Source organism: Galeopterus variegatus, unplaced genomic scaffold, assembly GCF_000696425.1.
Source record: "Galeopterus variegatus unplaced genomic scaffold, G_variegatus-3.0.2 Scaffold1338, whole genome shotgun sequence".
Classification (NCBI taxonomy): domain Eukaryota; kingdom Metazoa; phylum Chordata; class Mammalia; order Dermoptera; family Cynocephalidae; genus Galeopterus; species Galeopterus variegatus.
Window position 1 is genome coordinate 219,570 of NW_007727449.1, and position 16,105 is coordinate 235,674.

Genomic DNA, 16,105 nt, shown 5'->3' on the forward strand with positions numbered 1-16,105 from the left:
TTTGAAGTTTGAAGACTGTTGTGATAGATATTTAAACAAGTAGCCAAAATAAATAGATGTGCTGGTCCCTTTGGCTTTGCATGTAAATATGGTAAAAGGTTACATTCAGCCTGTGGCTACCATGTTTTTGATGGAAAGATAAGTGTCTATATTGTTGATATATAAACAATTTTAACTGGAAGAAAGTAGCATAACCAAAAGTTAAGTCTACTGAAGCATAAAATATGCTTTTATATATTTGAATTTTGGAAATGTGACCTCTCAAAGATATGCCTATAAGAATATGTAACTAGTGAATTTTTGCACGTTATTTTACAAAGTTATGTAGATTTTGGCAGTCATACCTTAGAATTGTCATTTTAAAATGACATGGTTAATCATAAATATGTATAGTAATACAAAAAGTAGTGTGTTTTTTGAATAAAATTTAGTTTGTTAGAAATTCTGTTTTTATGGTTAGGTGTGGTAATTACAAAGACCTCCACTGAGCAACCTTATAAATTGATCTGAAGTTTTCCTAGATAAGATAATTGAGATAAACAAAATGCTTTTACCTGATACTTTAGAATTAGAAATTACATTTTTATGTTGTTTTAAATTAACCTTTGTGTTTGCCTCTCACCCATCAATAGGATAGACTGGTTTTCTATTGCGTAATTTCATCTTTAGAGTTTTTCTTTTGAGTTTCACTCAGACCATGTCTGACATAATCCTGGTGATTTCTGACAAAAAGTTTTTATTATTAATGTTAAGATCCCAAAGTGAAGTTACATATTACTGAAATGAAACCATTTAAATGGTATAATTATACTTAGTCATTGTAAAAAAAATGGACACGGGCTCTAGAACATTTGTCACTCAAAATGTGTTCTCTCAAACCTCATCATGAGCTTGGAGGTTCTGGTTAAAATGCAGATTCTTAGGCCTGCCACCTGGTAATCTGCATTTTTTCCTGTTTGCCTTGCCTTTGTTAGGCTAGTAATCTGCATTTGATTAGGCATTGTGAGGTACAATAAAGTGTGAGGACCACTACTCTAGAGCAACATTACCCAATCATGAATGGTCCCTAACAGAAAGAGGCACCTCAAGTCCTTGATGGCAGAGTATAATTAATAAATTAATAAAATAAAATGATGTGTGCAGGAGACATACCCCTTTCTTTACATCTTGACTACAATAGCCTAATTCGAATCTCATTGTCCTGTCTTTATAGCTATGAAGTTTTATCCTCATTATCCTCCAAAATATTTTATGACTTACTACAAACTGCCCTGCAGTTAGGTACTTATAAACTGTATTTACCGGAATTGCTATAGAAGAGCAAGTATCTAATTAACTGTCATAAAAGATTTGTTTAGTCCTTTTAAAATACATATTTCTGATGATGTGTTAAATAACAAATACAGATATTTTAGTTTAATTCAATAAAAGGGAACCAGTACAACCTCCGATTTCGCACATGAAGTGATTCAGAGTGAGTTTGTCAGCTCTAATGGGGCCCTTGCCCACTACAGTAGCATAAATAGCACATTTCTGCCCCACATTTTTCCTAAAATGAAGGCTGTCTCTAACCTCACTGTTTCCACAAACCTTCATGCACTAAACTATGTGCCAATGACACGAGAAGCTTATTTTGATTGTAATGGCCCATATTCTTGTCTAGTATGTCATCTGTGAAACTGAAGTTGGCTAATATCATGTGACAAGTATGTAAATAACATTTATCAGTGATCTCTGTAAAATTGATTCCTTCTTTCCCTTTTCGTTATAAAAGGAAACTTTATTTCAGAGTAGAAAGTACGTTGTTTGAACTCATCAACACCCTCTCTATCCCTCCCCTCCCCAATTTGTTGCAGACCAGGATGAAAGAGCAGCTGAGCTCAGCAGGGAGCAGAACGAGAAAACCATCCGGAGCACACAGACTGCTCTCCGCAATTTCCGCGAGTTCCTCATCTCCAAGTATCCTTCTGAAACAAGAGAGATTTATGTCATCCCTTGCAAGGAGTTGGATGCCTATCTTGCCTCTTTCTTTGTTGATGCCAGGCAGAAGGATGGGTCTGAATACGAACCCAACAGCTTGGCCAATTACCAGTGTGGGCTTGAAAGGTACCTGAAAGAACACAGGTATGGCTACAGTATCACTAGGGATAAGGAATTCAAGCGCTCCCAAGAGGCCCTGAAACAGAAACAAATTGAACTCCGCTGCAAAGGAAAAGGGAATAAGCCACACAAGTCTATGAAGCTCACCTTTGCTGATGAGCTCATCTTGCGAAAAAGGGGACTGCTAAGCCGCTATAACCCTGAGGGTTTGCTCAACCTCGTCTGGCTCAACAACACAAAAGCTTTCGGGCACTGCACAGGCTTCCATGGCTCTACCTTGAAATGGGGTGATATCCGGCTCCGGGTAACAGAAACAGGGCTAGAGTACTTGGAGTGGATGGGTCAAGACACCGGTGACCTGAATGCCAAAACCAAGAGAGGGGGGACGGACTCCCGTGTGTATGCCACCCAGCATGCCCCACAGACATGCCCTGTCCAGGACTATAAGGAGTATGCCCAGCGGCGGCCTCCTGCCATGCGCTATGAGGACGCCCCGTTCTACTTGTCCATCAAGCCAGTCGTGAACTTGGCTGCTCTGCATTGGTACAACTGCCAGGCCCTTGGCAAGAATAAGCTGGCCAAGATGGTGAAGACCATGTGCGAGAAGGGCAACATCCCTGGCAGGAAAACCAACTTCAGTGTGTATCAGAGCTGCAGCACCTTGTCGGAGGCCCAGAGCAACCAGCTGGTGCTTATCTGTAACAATCTGAGCCAGCAGGCTGCCCAGTCGGTGGCTGGCCACTCCAACAGCGGCAATTTCGTTGTCTCTGCCTCCTATGACTCTTCCTCAGACACTGCTTGACCGGGTGGCCTGAGTGAGACCCCAGTTTGGTTACTGTGTCCAGAGAAACTGTGATTATCTGCTTCTCCCCTTTCCTCTGCCCTCAGTGTTAATTAACTTTATAAAAATATAAATATATAATATATTTTTCTTTTTACAAATAAGCCAATGGAGATAGTTTAGTATTACTAACATAGTATTTATAGGCTTAAGACAAGTGTACTTGTGGGTGATTAAATGTAATTACTGTCACAGACTCTACAAAACCATAGTGGTTCTCAGGCAACACAAAGTAGAGAAGGAATAACTTTTAAAAAAAACTGTCAGAAAGGAAACTGAGAGTCATCCTAGATGCTTGTGTCCTCAACTCCTTATTTTCCTTCCCACCCCACCTCTCATTTTTGGTCTCCTTAAAAAAAGTCTTTATTTTTTTAATTTTTAAAATTCTGTATTCATCAGGAGGAGACAACACTAACTTTACTGCTTACACAAAACTGTATTCAGCTAGATCCAGCATATGAAACTGTTATATAAGCTTGACATCAAATTATTTACATATTCTTTTTTAACTTAGAATTTTTGCTCCTGTGCCTCATTTTTTACAATGTATGAAAATCTAGATGTTTAGCTAACATCTTTTCTTTTTGAGGGGGAAGGGTGTAGAAGGAGGGAATAAAGGTGCCATTCTTTTTGGGAGATAATATCATTTAAAAATAATATGCAGAGTCTTATATTGTGGCAAAAAAGACTGTTACATAGCTCATTTTTACTGTTGTGCTTGAACCTGGATAGTATGTTTTTTTTGTCCGTATGAAATCAGTGTAAATGAAGTTTGATGATCAGATTTACAAGATATTTAAAACTACCAAAGCTTTGAAAATGTTCCGAAGCATTAGATTGTATATCAAGCATAAAGAGAAGGTAGAGAATGGAAAAGTCTTACTAAAAATCTAGAAGCACTAGTTGAGACAACAAAAAAACCCTCTTTGAAGCTTAAATCTCTCCTGAATTATTTATTTATAAGCATTAAACTTCATTCTCTTTTCCTTAGGGGGTTACTTGATTCTGTAGTTGAGATCAGAGGAATGTTGACACTCATTTTAGGTAACAATATTTTGTTAGCAGATTTAGCTGAATTCAAAGCATTCTTGAAAATGTGTAGGTTTCTTCTATGGTAAGTGTAATGCATTTATCTGTGATATCCTGCAATTATAATAGTAATTTTGGTTAAACATTTTTGGTGATTTTTCCAAGGTCTTTGTTTCCAAGTTGTGAAGACTGTGGTGAATTATTAGTTAAGATTCTTCAAAAATAAAATAACTTAGACATTAGAACCACAGTAAAGCTGAGCTAGGTTCATATTCTGTATTATCATTAACACACACTCCAAATGTTAATTGATTTGTTGGATCTGAGCATTCTTGTTGGGAGGTATTTGTTCTTTGAGGCAATCTCATAATTCACATTAGCTAGGAAGCTAGGTGGTATTTTATGTATTAATTTATTGTATGACCAGGACAAATTTTATTCTGATTTGTTTTGCTAAATCTTCATAGAGCGGAACTTTCCAATGGCTAGGTGCCTCTTTCTGACACTAAGTCATAAGCACTTAAAGACCCATTCCTCTAATCTGTGACCTTTCATTTGGCACAGGAGTGGCATGTCTGCTGTGGACTTTGTGTGGTGGAATTAACTTCATTTTCATGACTTCCTTCATAGAGAAGCATCCGTTTATGTATCCTGAACCAAGAAGAAAGGGCAGATGATGTCTTGCTTTATTTTTTATATTAATAATGATGATGGCTGCCATTTTTGAGCCAGTATGCATGCCAGCACTGTGCTAAGTGACTTACATGCATCACATATATAACAATTCTAATTGTAAAAAAAATAGAAGATACAGATAAGGATAAAGAAAAACAATATGTATTCATAAATCTATTAGCCAAAGATAACTACTGTTAAAATTTGGGCAAATATTTCTCTAGATTTATTTCAGAACATACATATTTATTTTTATACATTCAATGACTTTGAAAAGAAGGTGGGTTATCTCCATTTTATGGTGAGATCAAGATAAGTCAATTAGATTATAGCTAAGGAAAAGGTAGTCTGTCATCTCTAGGGCTTTTTCAATTTATCTTTCTCAGCACCAACTTGTAACTAGTTTACAGTGATTTGAGCCAGAGATAGTGACACAGTGTCTCCGCATCTCTGAAGGCTGTCTGATGAAAAGGCACGCTGAGTGGTCTTTCGTGGTGGCACAGTGTGTCCTCTAGCCTTCCCCTCCCTCTATTCATTTTAAACCACAGAGCCTCTTTCTCCCAGTTCTCTTTACGAAACCTTCCTGTTCTCCTTATGCTGTAGCTTGTCCATAAATGCATAAGACAGCCTACTTTAAGGGAACTCTTTCTTTAAAATAAGGTGGTTCTTATGTGGATTACCTCTCATGTTTAAAAGAAAAAAGGTTTCTGTTAAATACTTAAGATGTGACTGTTCATTTTTATTTTTTAGTTGTCATAGTTTCTAAAATCTTGATATGTTTTTGACAGCAAAGTAAGTTTGTCTTGAGGGAGAAGGGTAGTTAGTATGCACTAAGAAAGTAGAACTAGAAAGTTTCAAATCCCTATTTGTGTTTGTTTTGGTACTAAAATGAAAAATCTCTCTCCTGCTTAATCCTATTGCATTTTTATTTAGAAGAACACAATTATACTGAGAATGTAAATTATTTATTATTTATTTATATTGCTGTGGTAACTCAAACCATATAGGAACATTGTAACATTTAGATTCAGAGAACTGTTTTCTGAAGAATGGTTTGGTAGAAGCACAACCAAGTTACAGTATCTCTTTGAGTTACTTAAATTATGAAAAATCTGCAACTACCTCTAAATTTTGTGTTTTTACCTAAACAATACTGAGGACATACCACTGCCAGATGCCATGCTATTATTTGGAATTTTAACTTAAAAAAATTATGTTCACACTGTGGCAGATGCTGATACAAAAATCATATATGTGCTTTAGCAAAAACTGAACAGCCCAACAGGTGTTCACTACAGCTGAATGTGCTGCCTTTTCAAGTAATCCCATAGTTTCGTATAGAAAAAATAAAACCATATTTGCAAAGCTTATACTTTAAGGTCAATGTAATGTCATGTAAGAAGTTCTACAGTGTCCCTCACATGACTCAAAGTTTTACACTGTCTACAATGAAAACAATGAACCCATCTGTCAGCATTTGGATGACATAGCTGCAAAATTCACTTTTGCTTTCATATTCATGTGAGTGACTGGCTATTGAAAACCATAGATGTTAGCAATTTTTTGAAACAACCATGGTGTTCGAAAAGGTTAGAGATGTTTAGGATACTTATCTAAAACAGCTTATTCTTAAGATTCCATTTGTTATGATGGTTATTAGGGCTGGGCCCAATATGATTTATAAATATATCTCAGCTTTTACTTTTCCTGTGTTAAATTTTCTCTGTTAAATCTTTGTCAGGTCTACAAAAGAATAGTCTGAAAATTTGCTAGCACCGATCAGGTCTCTTTGGTTTTTCAATTAGATCATTGTTAGCTGAAGCTTTCGTAGCATTAACTTGTCACAGTCATATGGCTTAGCTTCCAGACACCATGAAATCAATGACTTTATTGGGATGAAAATTTATAGTCACATCACAAATGTTTATTGAGCAGCTAGGGTCTAGACACAGGGAGGGGTATAAAGATGTATAAAATAGTCCCTGTTCTCAAATAATTTATAAAAGACACTGTAATAAAAGTTTTATTTTATTTTTGAGAGCCCAGCAAAAGACTTTATGCCCATGCTATCTTACAGTTTTCAAAACTGTACTCATGCAATTTGTCCATTGTTTATTCATAGAATATGTTGGTTTGCTGCAGTACACATAATACTGCTTTGAGTATTTTGTGGAGAATCATCCGTAGAGACTGTTTGAAAATCAATAAGAAGATGAGGCCATTTCCATACCATCCGTTGTATTCACATGGGTGCACATATGCGTAAGAATATACAGATATGTCATCAGTGACTATCACTTATTGAATACTTACAATGTGCCATTGTACTAAGTGCTTTTATAAGTTATTTCACTTACTGCTCACAGTGGTTCTATTAGATAAGTTGTATTATTTCTCTTTTATAAATGAGGAAATCCAGAGAAGTCAAATGGGCTGCCCATGGCACAGTTAATACACAAGAGCATCACAATCTGAAACTAGATCCAGATCCCATTAAGCACTGTTCTTTTTGCTGTAGCTGCTTATTTGAGAAGTGGTTTGCTATGTTTTTGTAGAAGACCCTCTGAAGTGATAAATTATAAATGAAATCCCTGGTATAATAAAATCATCAATATTTATTCAACTGTGAATTGAGATCAGTACCATCACCTGGCATGTTCGTTAGCACGACATTATAGGCCCCATTGCTGTCGTTATTCAGAGATGGGACATTCAGCAGAGTTTATTTCCTCCTGGCCACAAGTAGAGTGCAGAAGTGTGCGTCACTCTTTAAAAAACACTCAACGTTGTCATGGAGGTGAGTGTGTACGTGCACAAGGAATTATATATTAAAGTGATTTCCATTTGTTTTTATCCCAAATAAAGCCAAAAACCCAATTTCAAGAGAGTTCCTTATTATAATTTGGGGTGGGGGTGGGGGGCAGTTCTAGACAGAGAGGACACCATTTTAAGCCCGTAAGCTGATATTGCCATCAACCAGGTACTAAATACTGGTTGCCAGTCTATCAGGGAGTTTGGGCTTGCCTGTAAATTTGCTGTGAACAAATGAACAGTATTTAACAGAGGACTTTTTGTTGTTTGTTTTTGTTTTTTAATGAATTATGATTGCTAAAGCAGAAAACTTTTTGGGGAAAAACTACTGTCCTCATGGTTCCCAGAATTAGAGAGAGACTGTAAAACTGTTCAGGTTTTTCCTAGTTTGACTATTTCCACAGTTTAATATGAAACAAACACTTCTGATTTTAATCAGCCCTGTTCTTACTGGTTTTCTTAATCTATAGGAGAGATGTCTTTTGATTTTTATTTCTCTAACCAAAATAAAGCTATAATAGTTAGCATCTATAAGTAAAAACTCTATCATAATAGAGGAAATAAATTTCCAAGCCCAGGGGAAAAATCAAAGGGCATGTATAATAATTTATTGCAGTAAGATATTTTCTAAAAGGTTAATTCATTAAAAAGTAGATACAAATTAATTAGCAAATTCTCTATCAATCAGCGTAATAAATTTTTTTCCAAATAGAATTCCTGTGTGCAAGATATATTTCTGCACATTTATCATATGGTATGGTACAGATAGACATTTACCAAGAAACACACCATTGGCATGGGCATCTTCAGTTGGTTTTTTTTGTTTTTCTTAGTGCATGGTATTTAAACATTGCTTTTTCTCCCCACTTGGATCTGGCTGAGATGATATGAGTGCATAGCTTTTCATAAGAGAAAGTGATGAAGCTAGGATAATTTTACAGATCCTTGTCATCATATAGAACTTGGATAAAGAAATACACTGTGGATATCCTGTTCGTGGTTGGTGTATTTCTAGTGATATAACAAAAGAAGTAGTGGATAATGCTGATAAACTACCAACAATTCTGATTTAACTTTTCTATACAGAGAAAAAATACTCAGTTTCTCATGGTCCAGCCTATTTATAAATTGACCAACTGCGCCTGCCAAAACTGAGTAAAAGACCTGATTTGGTATTGAACATTGCATTATTTTTTAAAAGGTAGAATTTTAATACACTTAAATTGAATTTTTACATAAACCATGACTTTGTTGAATTAGAATCAAAGAATTAGGCAGAGTCCTAATTTGATCAGAATATTATTAATTAGATCAGAGTATTAATGTAAACCATTGTCTTTGTTGAATTGTAATCATACAGGCTAGACCTGGAAAGGACCCAAGAGAGATCATCTAGCCCAGTGATTTTCAGTGTTGTGAATAAGGGTCAGCATGTCCTCCTAGAGGAAGTGGGTGGAGAGGGCAAAAAGATGGAAACAGCAAAGAGAACACACCCTCAAACACAAATTCTTGAGAATTCTCATGTTCCCTATTCCCCTGCCTTCCTTTTTTTTGAGATTCACTAGACTGAATGAGCTGTTGTTACCTCTATTATGCATCCCTCACGTGTGCTGGGTGGAAAATAAGATTGGAAACATCTAATCTAATCCATTCTTTTACAGAAGAAGACACAGCCCCAGAGACAGGAGATGAATGCCCAGTTGCTCACACCTTGTTAGGAGTAGAGGCAGGACTAGAGCCCAGGCACCCTGACTTCCTGCCTATGGACAAGAGGGAGGAAAAACAACCCTACATTTCCACTGAGTTAGAAAAAGTATGTTTTTCTTCCTGTATTCCAAATTTTAATTGTTTTTTAAGCCCTCAAATTTCTATTAGGAGTAGATTCAAGCTGTCAGTTGCCAAATAGGCTATTTTTGAATGTGAAGTTTCGCTTTTCATTATATAGTGTTATATCGTGATTTTAGCAACTTCTTCTTTTGAAATTTGCTAGAATAATCTCTAACCATAATTGTTCTTTTATTCTAAGGAACATCTCCCAACCTCCCCCATTTATTTTTAGTTTTCAGTTATGGAGGGGAAACAAACTATCTGCAATCTTTAAGTATATGAATTTCAGTTATAAATTATGAACTAAAAAGTAACTTTTTAAAAATTCAGTATTCACTTGGATGTTCAGCTACATAGCATCTAAATTATTGGTTTTGAATGCAGTCTACAATATCCTTTTATAGTCTATGGAAAGTTTTAAAAATCGTATTTGAAGGTTTGGTACACATTCTCAGTCAAGAGGATCAAATTTCTATCAACATAATTAGAATGTTTCTGAAGTGATTTTATTTAGAAAAAATGGGAACTAATGGAAGAAGTTCCCACTCTTTTGAAATGGAATTCAAATGTGAATATTTAAGAATTTCACAAGTTTTTATTTTACAAATTATATTTACCAGATCAGAGTTGGAAAAAAATCAAATTCTAGGATTTTTTTTTAAAAGTTATAGTGTAATTATTTGTCTTTTTATGGAATGTTGAATTTTGCTAGATTTCTAATGTCTATCTTGGTATTACACTGGAATTAGGGAACATTTTTACCATTATGCGTTTTTTTCCAATAAGAGCTTTGAACATGCTTTTGGCATAACTCATTTGTGGTGAGTAGAATTAGGAAGGCATCAGCAATATAGAATCCTAACAGTAATTGTCTAAACTGTATTTTAGTGATTTTTATGCCTGTTTATTTTATGTAATTCTTATATTTTATAAATCAAATACCTTAGTATACTTCCACTAGAAATTAATTTATAATTGATTATTTATACTGGATGAAGTAGCAGTAATTAATACCATGTTTAGTATTAATACACTCAGATTAACTTTATCTAACTGAACTTTTATATCTACAGTCCATTATATTACAACTTTTTAAATAGCATTTATAACAAAAGAACTTTGTTTTATAAAGCATTTGTTACAAAAAAAAATCTTGCCAAAAAAATTACAATTTCTATGCATTGTGTAATATCCAGTGATGTCATTGTTGAGATTTTGCATGTTGTTATAGGTGCTCTTTCATATATGTGTTTGTGGTGTTTATGTGGAATTGTTAACATTGCTGCTATCACTTACTGTAGTTAAACTAAAAAACTGCTAAAAGGCTGTGCCAGTCAACATTTGTTTGTGTGACTTGAGAAAGTACGTACTTTGTTGTTTAATATTTGAGCCAGCACTTAGTGGCCTCTACGGAAGGGAACACTGTAGTTGTCAAGTGGTGCCAAACTTGAAAATCTTGCTTCGTATGAATAATTCCAGGCAGGTCAGCTTCTCTTCCACGCTTTCCCAGTTCTTTGAAGGTGAAACATTTTCAGAAAGGGAAAGCAAGCAAGAATTCTGACCTTTATACATTACTCTATCCCCTAGAATTTTAAATCTTTTTTTTTCTTCTGATATTTGCACACCTGACAGAAAAATCCAATAGGGTGACAATGGAGCAGCATAATTTCCCTTGATCTGGATACTTATAGGCTAAACAATGTAAAAACAGAGGACTGTGAGGTGCATACATTATTTTTGTTGGTTATCATGGCTTATTGTTCAAATTGCATTTAATAAGAATATTGAGTAATTTTATTTTATTTTATAAGGGACCATTGAAACCTCATAGTCCTAAATGTTAACTTGTACATTCAGCATTGGCATAGACTTATTTAGTATATTTGGTTGCCTTGTGACCATCAGGATTTTTTTTTTTTTTTTTGTCTTTTGTCTTTTTCCGTGTCCGGCAACGGATTGCAACCCTCAGTGTTGCCCCCGCACTGGACCGGGGACCGGCAACGGGATCGCAACCCTCGGCGCCGCTCCTGCGCCTCGCTCAGCCAGTGAGCGGGAACCGGTGGGATCCGAACCCTCGGATGGGAGCGCTGCCGCGCTTCCCGAGCGGCGCACTTATCCAGTGCGCCACCGGGCCGGCCCGACCATCAGGATTTTTTCATGCCCACCTATTTAGTTTGGTTCCTGATGTTTCCATCTGGCCTCAGTGATACCAAACAAACTCTGAAAGGAGAGAGAAAGTTGTCTTGACGAATTAACTCTGCTATACATTGTTAAAATTCAACATGGAAGAAATATCACTATGCTCTTATTTTATACTCTGAGAACAGAGGGAGAACTGTTACAAAATATTAAGGAAATAAGGCTGTTTCCTGAAGAGCCTTTTTACACCAACATGCCAAGACTCCTTACTTAGTGCAGTTTCCTTTTGTCAGTTCAGTGGGTTTATAATTACAAGATTCCTTTAACAAAGGGATAATCTCCTGAATTTATATAGAGGATTTTTTTGTGACTCTCAGATACATAGTGACAGCTAATGCTGTATTTGAACACATTGCTGCTGAAATTACTGATTTAATTCTAAGAATATTAAAATGAATTCATCTAGGTCCCCACCACTTCTCTGCTTAAAGGAAAAGGCAAATTTTAACCGTGAGCCTTTTCTCCAGAATATGCTTTAAACATTTGCCTCTCAATGAGGGGATTAAGCAATAAAAGGAAATTCAATTACATATAGTCTAAAGAAGTTCTGCCTTTGTCCAGTGGCCTCCAGAAGTCACATAAAAGTATTTCTTCATTCCTACATCAGGGGTTTTCAGGCAAAGCCTTTGCACCAAGAATTCCTTTTATATCTTGGACACCAAAGATTATGGCATGATATATCCTAATGATTAACAATTTCTATTAGATAGCAATGGGCACATTTATTTGAATCCTCCTCTTGGATTTATTTCCTGTCTTTGGATCTTCTGTACATTTCATATGTCTGTCCTGAGGCTTCTATGCCTAGGGCAATTTAAAATCAAATAATACATATATATATATATATATATATTTATTAGGTTTCTAATTTATCGTTTCCAGTTTCCCCCATGACTTTAAACCTTTTCTTCTTTTTTTTTTTTTTTTGTCTTTTTGTCTTTTTTCCGTGTCCGGCAACGGATCGCAACCCTCAGTGTTGCCCCCGTACCGGACCGGGGACCGGCAACGGGATTGCAAACCTCGGTGTTGCTCCCGCGCCTCGCTCAGCCAGTGAGCGGGAGCCGGTCTGTATGTGGGATCCGAACCCTCGGACGGGAGCGCCGCCGCGCTTCCCAAGCGGCGCACTATCCAGTGCGCCACCGGGCCGGCCCCTAAACCTTTTCACTACTAAAGTTAGACATAGATTTGCCAGATTAGATTAGCCCCATGGTGAGTAATAGTTTGTACCTTTTATGTTGTAATCTGGAAATGTAACTATAACCACATAGGCCTGAAACCTGGTGAGAAAATGACTGGAAGCATTTTGGATTCAACAAAATCATTATGTATGCCTCATTTGTCTGTTAAAATGAGGAACTTTCATGGTTTTCTAGAATGCTGTATTCAGCTTCTAAATAAGGTCTTCCAACTTTCTTATAAGAATGTTTTCAAGGTTCTTTTTACTCTGTCATTTAGAAGTTAATTGGGAATAAAAATAATAGATTTATCAATTTAGTCACTATAATTTAAGATCAGGCACCTGTCTATAAATATAATAACCACACTTAATACTTAGAAAACATTTATGAAAAAATATAGTACTGTTCTTTGTAGATTCATTTACTTTTCCTTCCGTTTGTTAGATTGCCATTTTTTATATGTTGTTTGGCCACTTGGCTTTTAACTGATATACATGAAAAAAGCACATGTGTGCCTGTTTCACTCAAATCATATTTTGAAATTTTTTTTTAAGCTGCTACAGTTGTAATTTGTGAAAAAAGAGGAGAAGGGTGAATTGAAATGGAGGGAAACTCCAGTTAATATGTTAAAATGTGTGACTGTGAGGCTGTTGGTCAATTAATCCTCTTCCACTTGATATTTGCAATAGTATGATAGAAGTTTATCCTTTAATAAGAGGAGTGTTGGTTTCATTTTTATTTTGTTGCTTACTGATCTTTTACACTGAGATGTTTTCGTCTTACCAGCTCACTGTTTTTGCTTCATACTTGTCTGTGTACTTGTGATCTAAATAAAATTCTAGTTTTATGTCCCAGTAGTTTATTCTTTTGTGTCTGTAATAATGTTTGCCTCTAATGTAGTATAATTTTATATTGTTTTCAATATTTCCTAAAACTTATGGAAATAAGAAAAGCAATCAAATAAAATCGGCTGAGTGTCAGTGATGTCTCTATAATGAGAGCATGCTTTAGTTATAGTATTTTGTGTGTATTTGGGTATAATGACCAGTCTTCATTCATTTAATAAAATGTTTCCTGCAAAGCTGGCTGGCTTTTATAGCTACAACAAACAAATTAAAAAACAGGTTAAGCTAGCCAGTTAGCTCAGTTGGTTAGAGTGTGGTGCTGATAACAAGATCTGGGATTTGACACCCACACTTGCCAGCAAGAATAAATAACAAGTTAAACCAGATATCGAGAAATTTCTGTTGACCTGGAAACTGCACTGGCCCCAGGATATAGTCAATGCCCATTGAGCCAAGCATTCCATGTACAGTGTAGTGTCTGAGAACAGAGGTGGGGGAAATCCTGGAAGGGGAAGCATTTGTGCCTGTGACTGCTCAAACAGCCCACAGGGTGGCAAAACCAGTAGTAAGGGATATATAATTAGAGGCTTTCCTGGAGCCCCAGCCCTGAAAATCGTAAGGGAGCAGACAGCCCTACCACTAACAATGAACTTTGTCTGCAGAGCTCTCTTGGCCATTTTTCTGTACTATGTGAATCCCCTTGTCAGATGCTTTGAAAATAGGTGCAAATATACCAAGCTCAGTAGATGTCAAGTTCTAGACTTCCTCGTTTTAAGGAAAATCTTTTTAGTCAGAAATAATTCTCCACATGTTGTTCATTACATTGAGCACACTTGGCAGTGTTCCTTGAACAGAATAGGAATGGTCGTTCAAAATAATTGTAATTAAGTTGCTTAATTTTAGACATCTTTATTGTGTCACTAAAATTATTTAATGGTGACAAACATGTTAAAACACCTGAAAATGTAATTCTCTCACAGACAATTATTTTGCAGAAATGCAAATATATTTCTTTCATGTCTGAATAATCCACCGGTCTTTACTCATAGCTGAATATTCCATATAGGAACAATGACTGTATTTTTCTATGTTAGTGTTTTAGATTGCATTAAAATTACAAATAGTTGTAATTTTATATTTTCATGGTACTGTGACAAGGAACCTATCTTTAAATGTGTTTGCAAGTTACACATTTAAAATGTGACAAGTTTTACTTCCCTGCTAGGGAAAGAATATTAGAATTCAAATATAATATTTACCTACCAATCAAAAAATGTTTTCTTTTTTTCTTTTTTTCGTGTCCGGCAACGGACCGCAACCCTCAGTGTCGCGCCCGTACCGGACCGGGACCGGCAACGGGATCGCAACCCTTGGTGCTGCACCCGCCCCTCGCTCAGCCAGTGAGCGGGAACCGGTCTGTATGTGGGATCCGAACCCTCGGCGGGAGTGCCGCCGCGCTCCCAAGCGGCGCACTGTAGCAGTGCGCCACCGCGCCGGCCCAAAAAATGTTTTCTTTTTAACAGTTTTATTTATTTTTAGTTTTTTTAAAAATAATCATTTTCAGGATTTCATGTGACTAAAATGGCTAATATGTATAAAGTACTTCATGTTGATGATATATCATCTCAAAAGATAGTTTTGAATCAAACACTGAATTTGATAGCAAACATTTTCAGATTGAATTATTGTTTAAAAAAATGGAAGTAAAACCAGCATTTGCTTTATTGAGATTTATAATGCTTTAAAAATGCTAAGACAGGGCCGGCCCGGTGGCGCGCTGGAGAGTGCGCCACTTGGGAGCGTGGCGGCGCTCCCACCGAGGGTTCGGATCCCATGTGGAGACCGGTTCCCGCTCACTGGCTGAGCGCGGTGTGGGTGCAACACCGAGGGTTGCGATCCCGTTGCCAGTCCCCGGTACGGGCACGACACCGAGGGTTGCGATCCCGTTACTGGTCAGTAAAAAAGACAAAAAGGAAAATAAAATGCTAAGACAATAAAGAACTATTCATTGTGAATAATTTGGCAATTATAAATACATAGGAAATAAAAAATAAAAATTACAGGACTCTTATTACCAATAGATAAGAACTTTCAACATTTTGGTGTTTTATTTTGGAATTTCTCATCCATAAGTATTCTTCAAAAATTGTAATTAAACTATTTAGCCTTTGAAAGTGGATTGTTATACAGCTACATAGTTTTCCATTGCACAGATGTGCCAAAATCTATTTTACAATGCTTTTGTTGGATTGGATTTGTTTCCAGTTTTTTTCTTTTACAAATTTGCCTTAAGATTTGTGAGCATACATTTTTGTATACATCTATGATTAAATCCTTAGGATAAATTTAAAAAAAAAAAGAATTCCTGGGCCAAATAAAAAGAACACTTTATTAATTTTTCCTACATATACATTTCCAAAGCCCTAGTAATTTTTATAACTTGCAAAAATAATATATTCATATTGTAAAACTTAAAATCCCATGGAGCTAGTTACTAACCAAAGTGATGTGTATCTTTCCAGATTTTTTGTATGCAATTATAAATAGATCATCTTTATTTTTCTTACAAAAAATGGAATCATGATATGTATATTGTTCTA

General features: G+C 36.1%; 1 protein-coding gene across 2 annotated transcripts in view; it reads left to right on the forward strand.

Moving 5' to 3' along the window:
- Nucleotides 1-16,105, forward strand: part of KIAA1958 (KIAA1958 ortholog) — a 79,486-nt gene that overhangs the window by 33,319 nt on the left and 30,062 nt on the right. The window contains exon 2 of one of the 2 annotated variants that reach the window (XM_008576359.1): nt 1,857-1,940. The exons of the other annotated variant lie outside the window; for it this stretch is intronic. Within the exon in view, the coding sequence (XP_008574581.1) occupies nt 1,857-1,940 (84 nt within the window). The remainder of the gene's footprint in view (nt 1-1,856; nt 1,941-16,105) is intronic. 2 annotated transcript variants of the gene reach the window in all.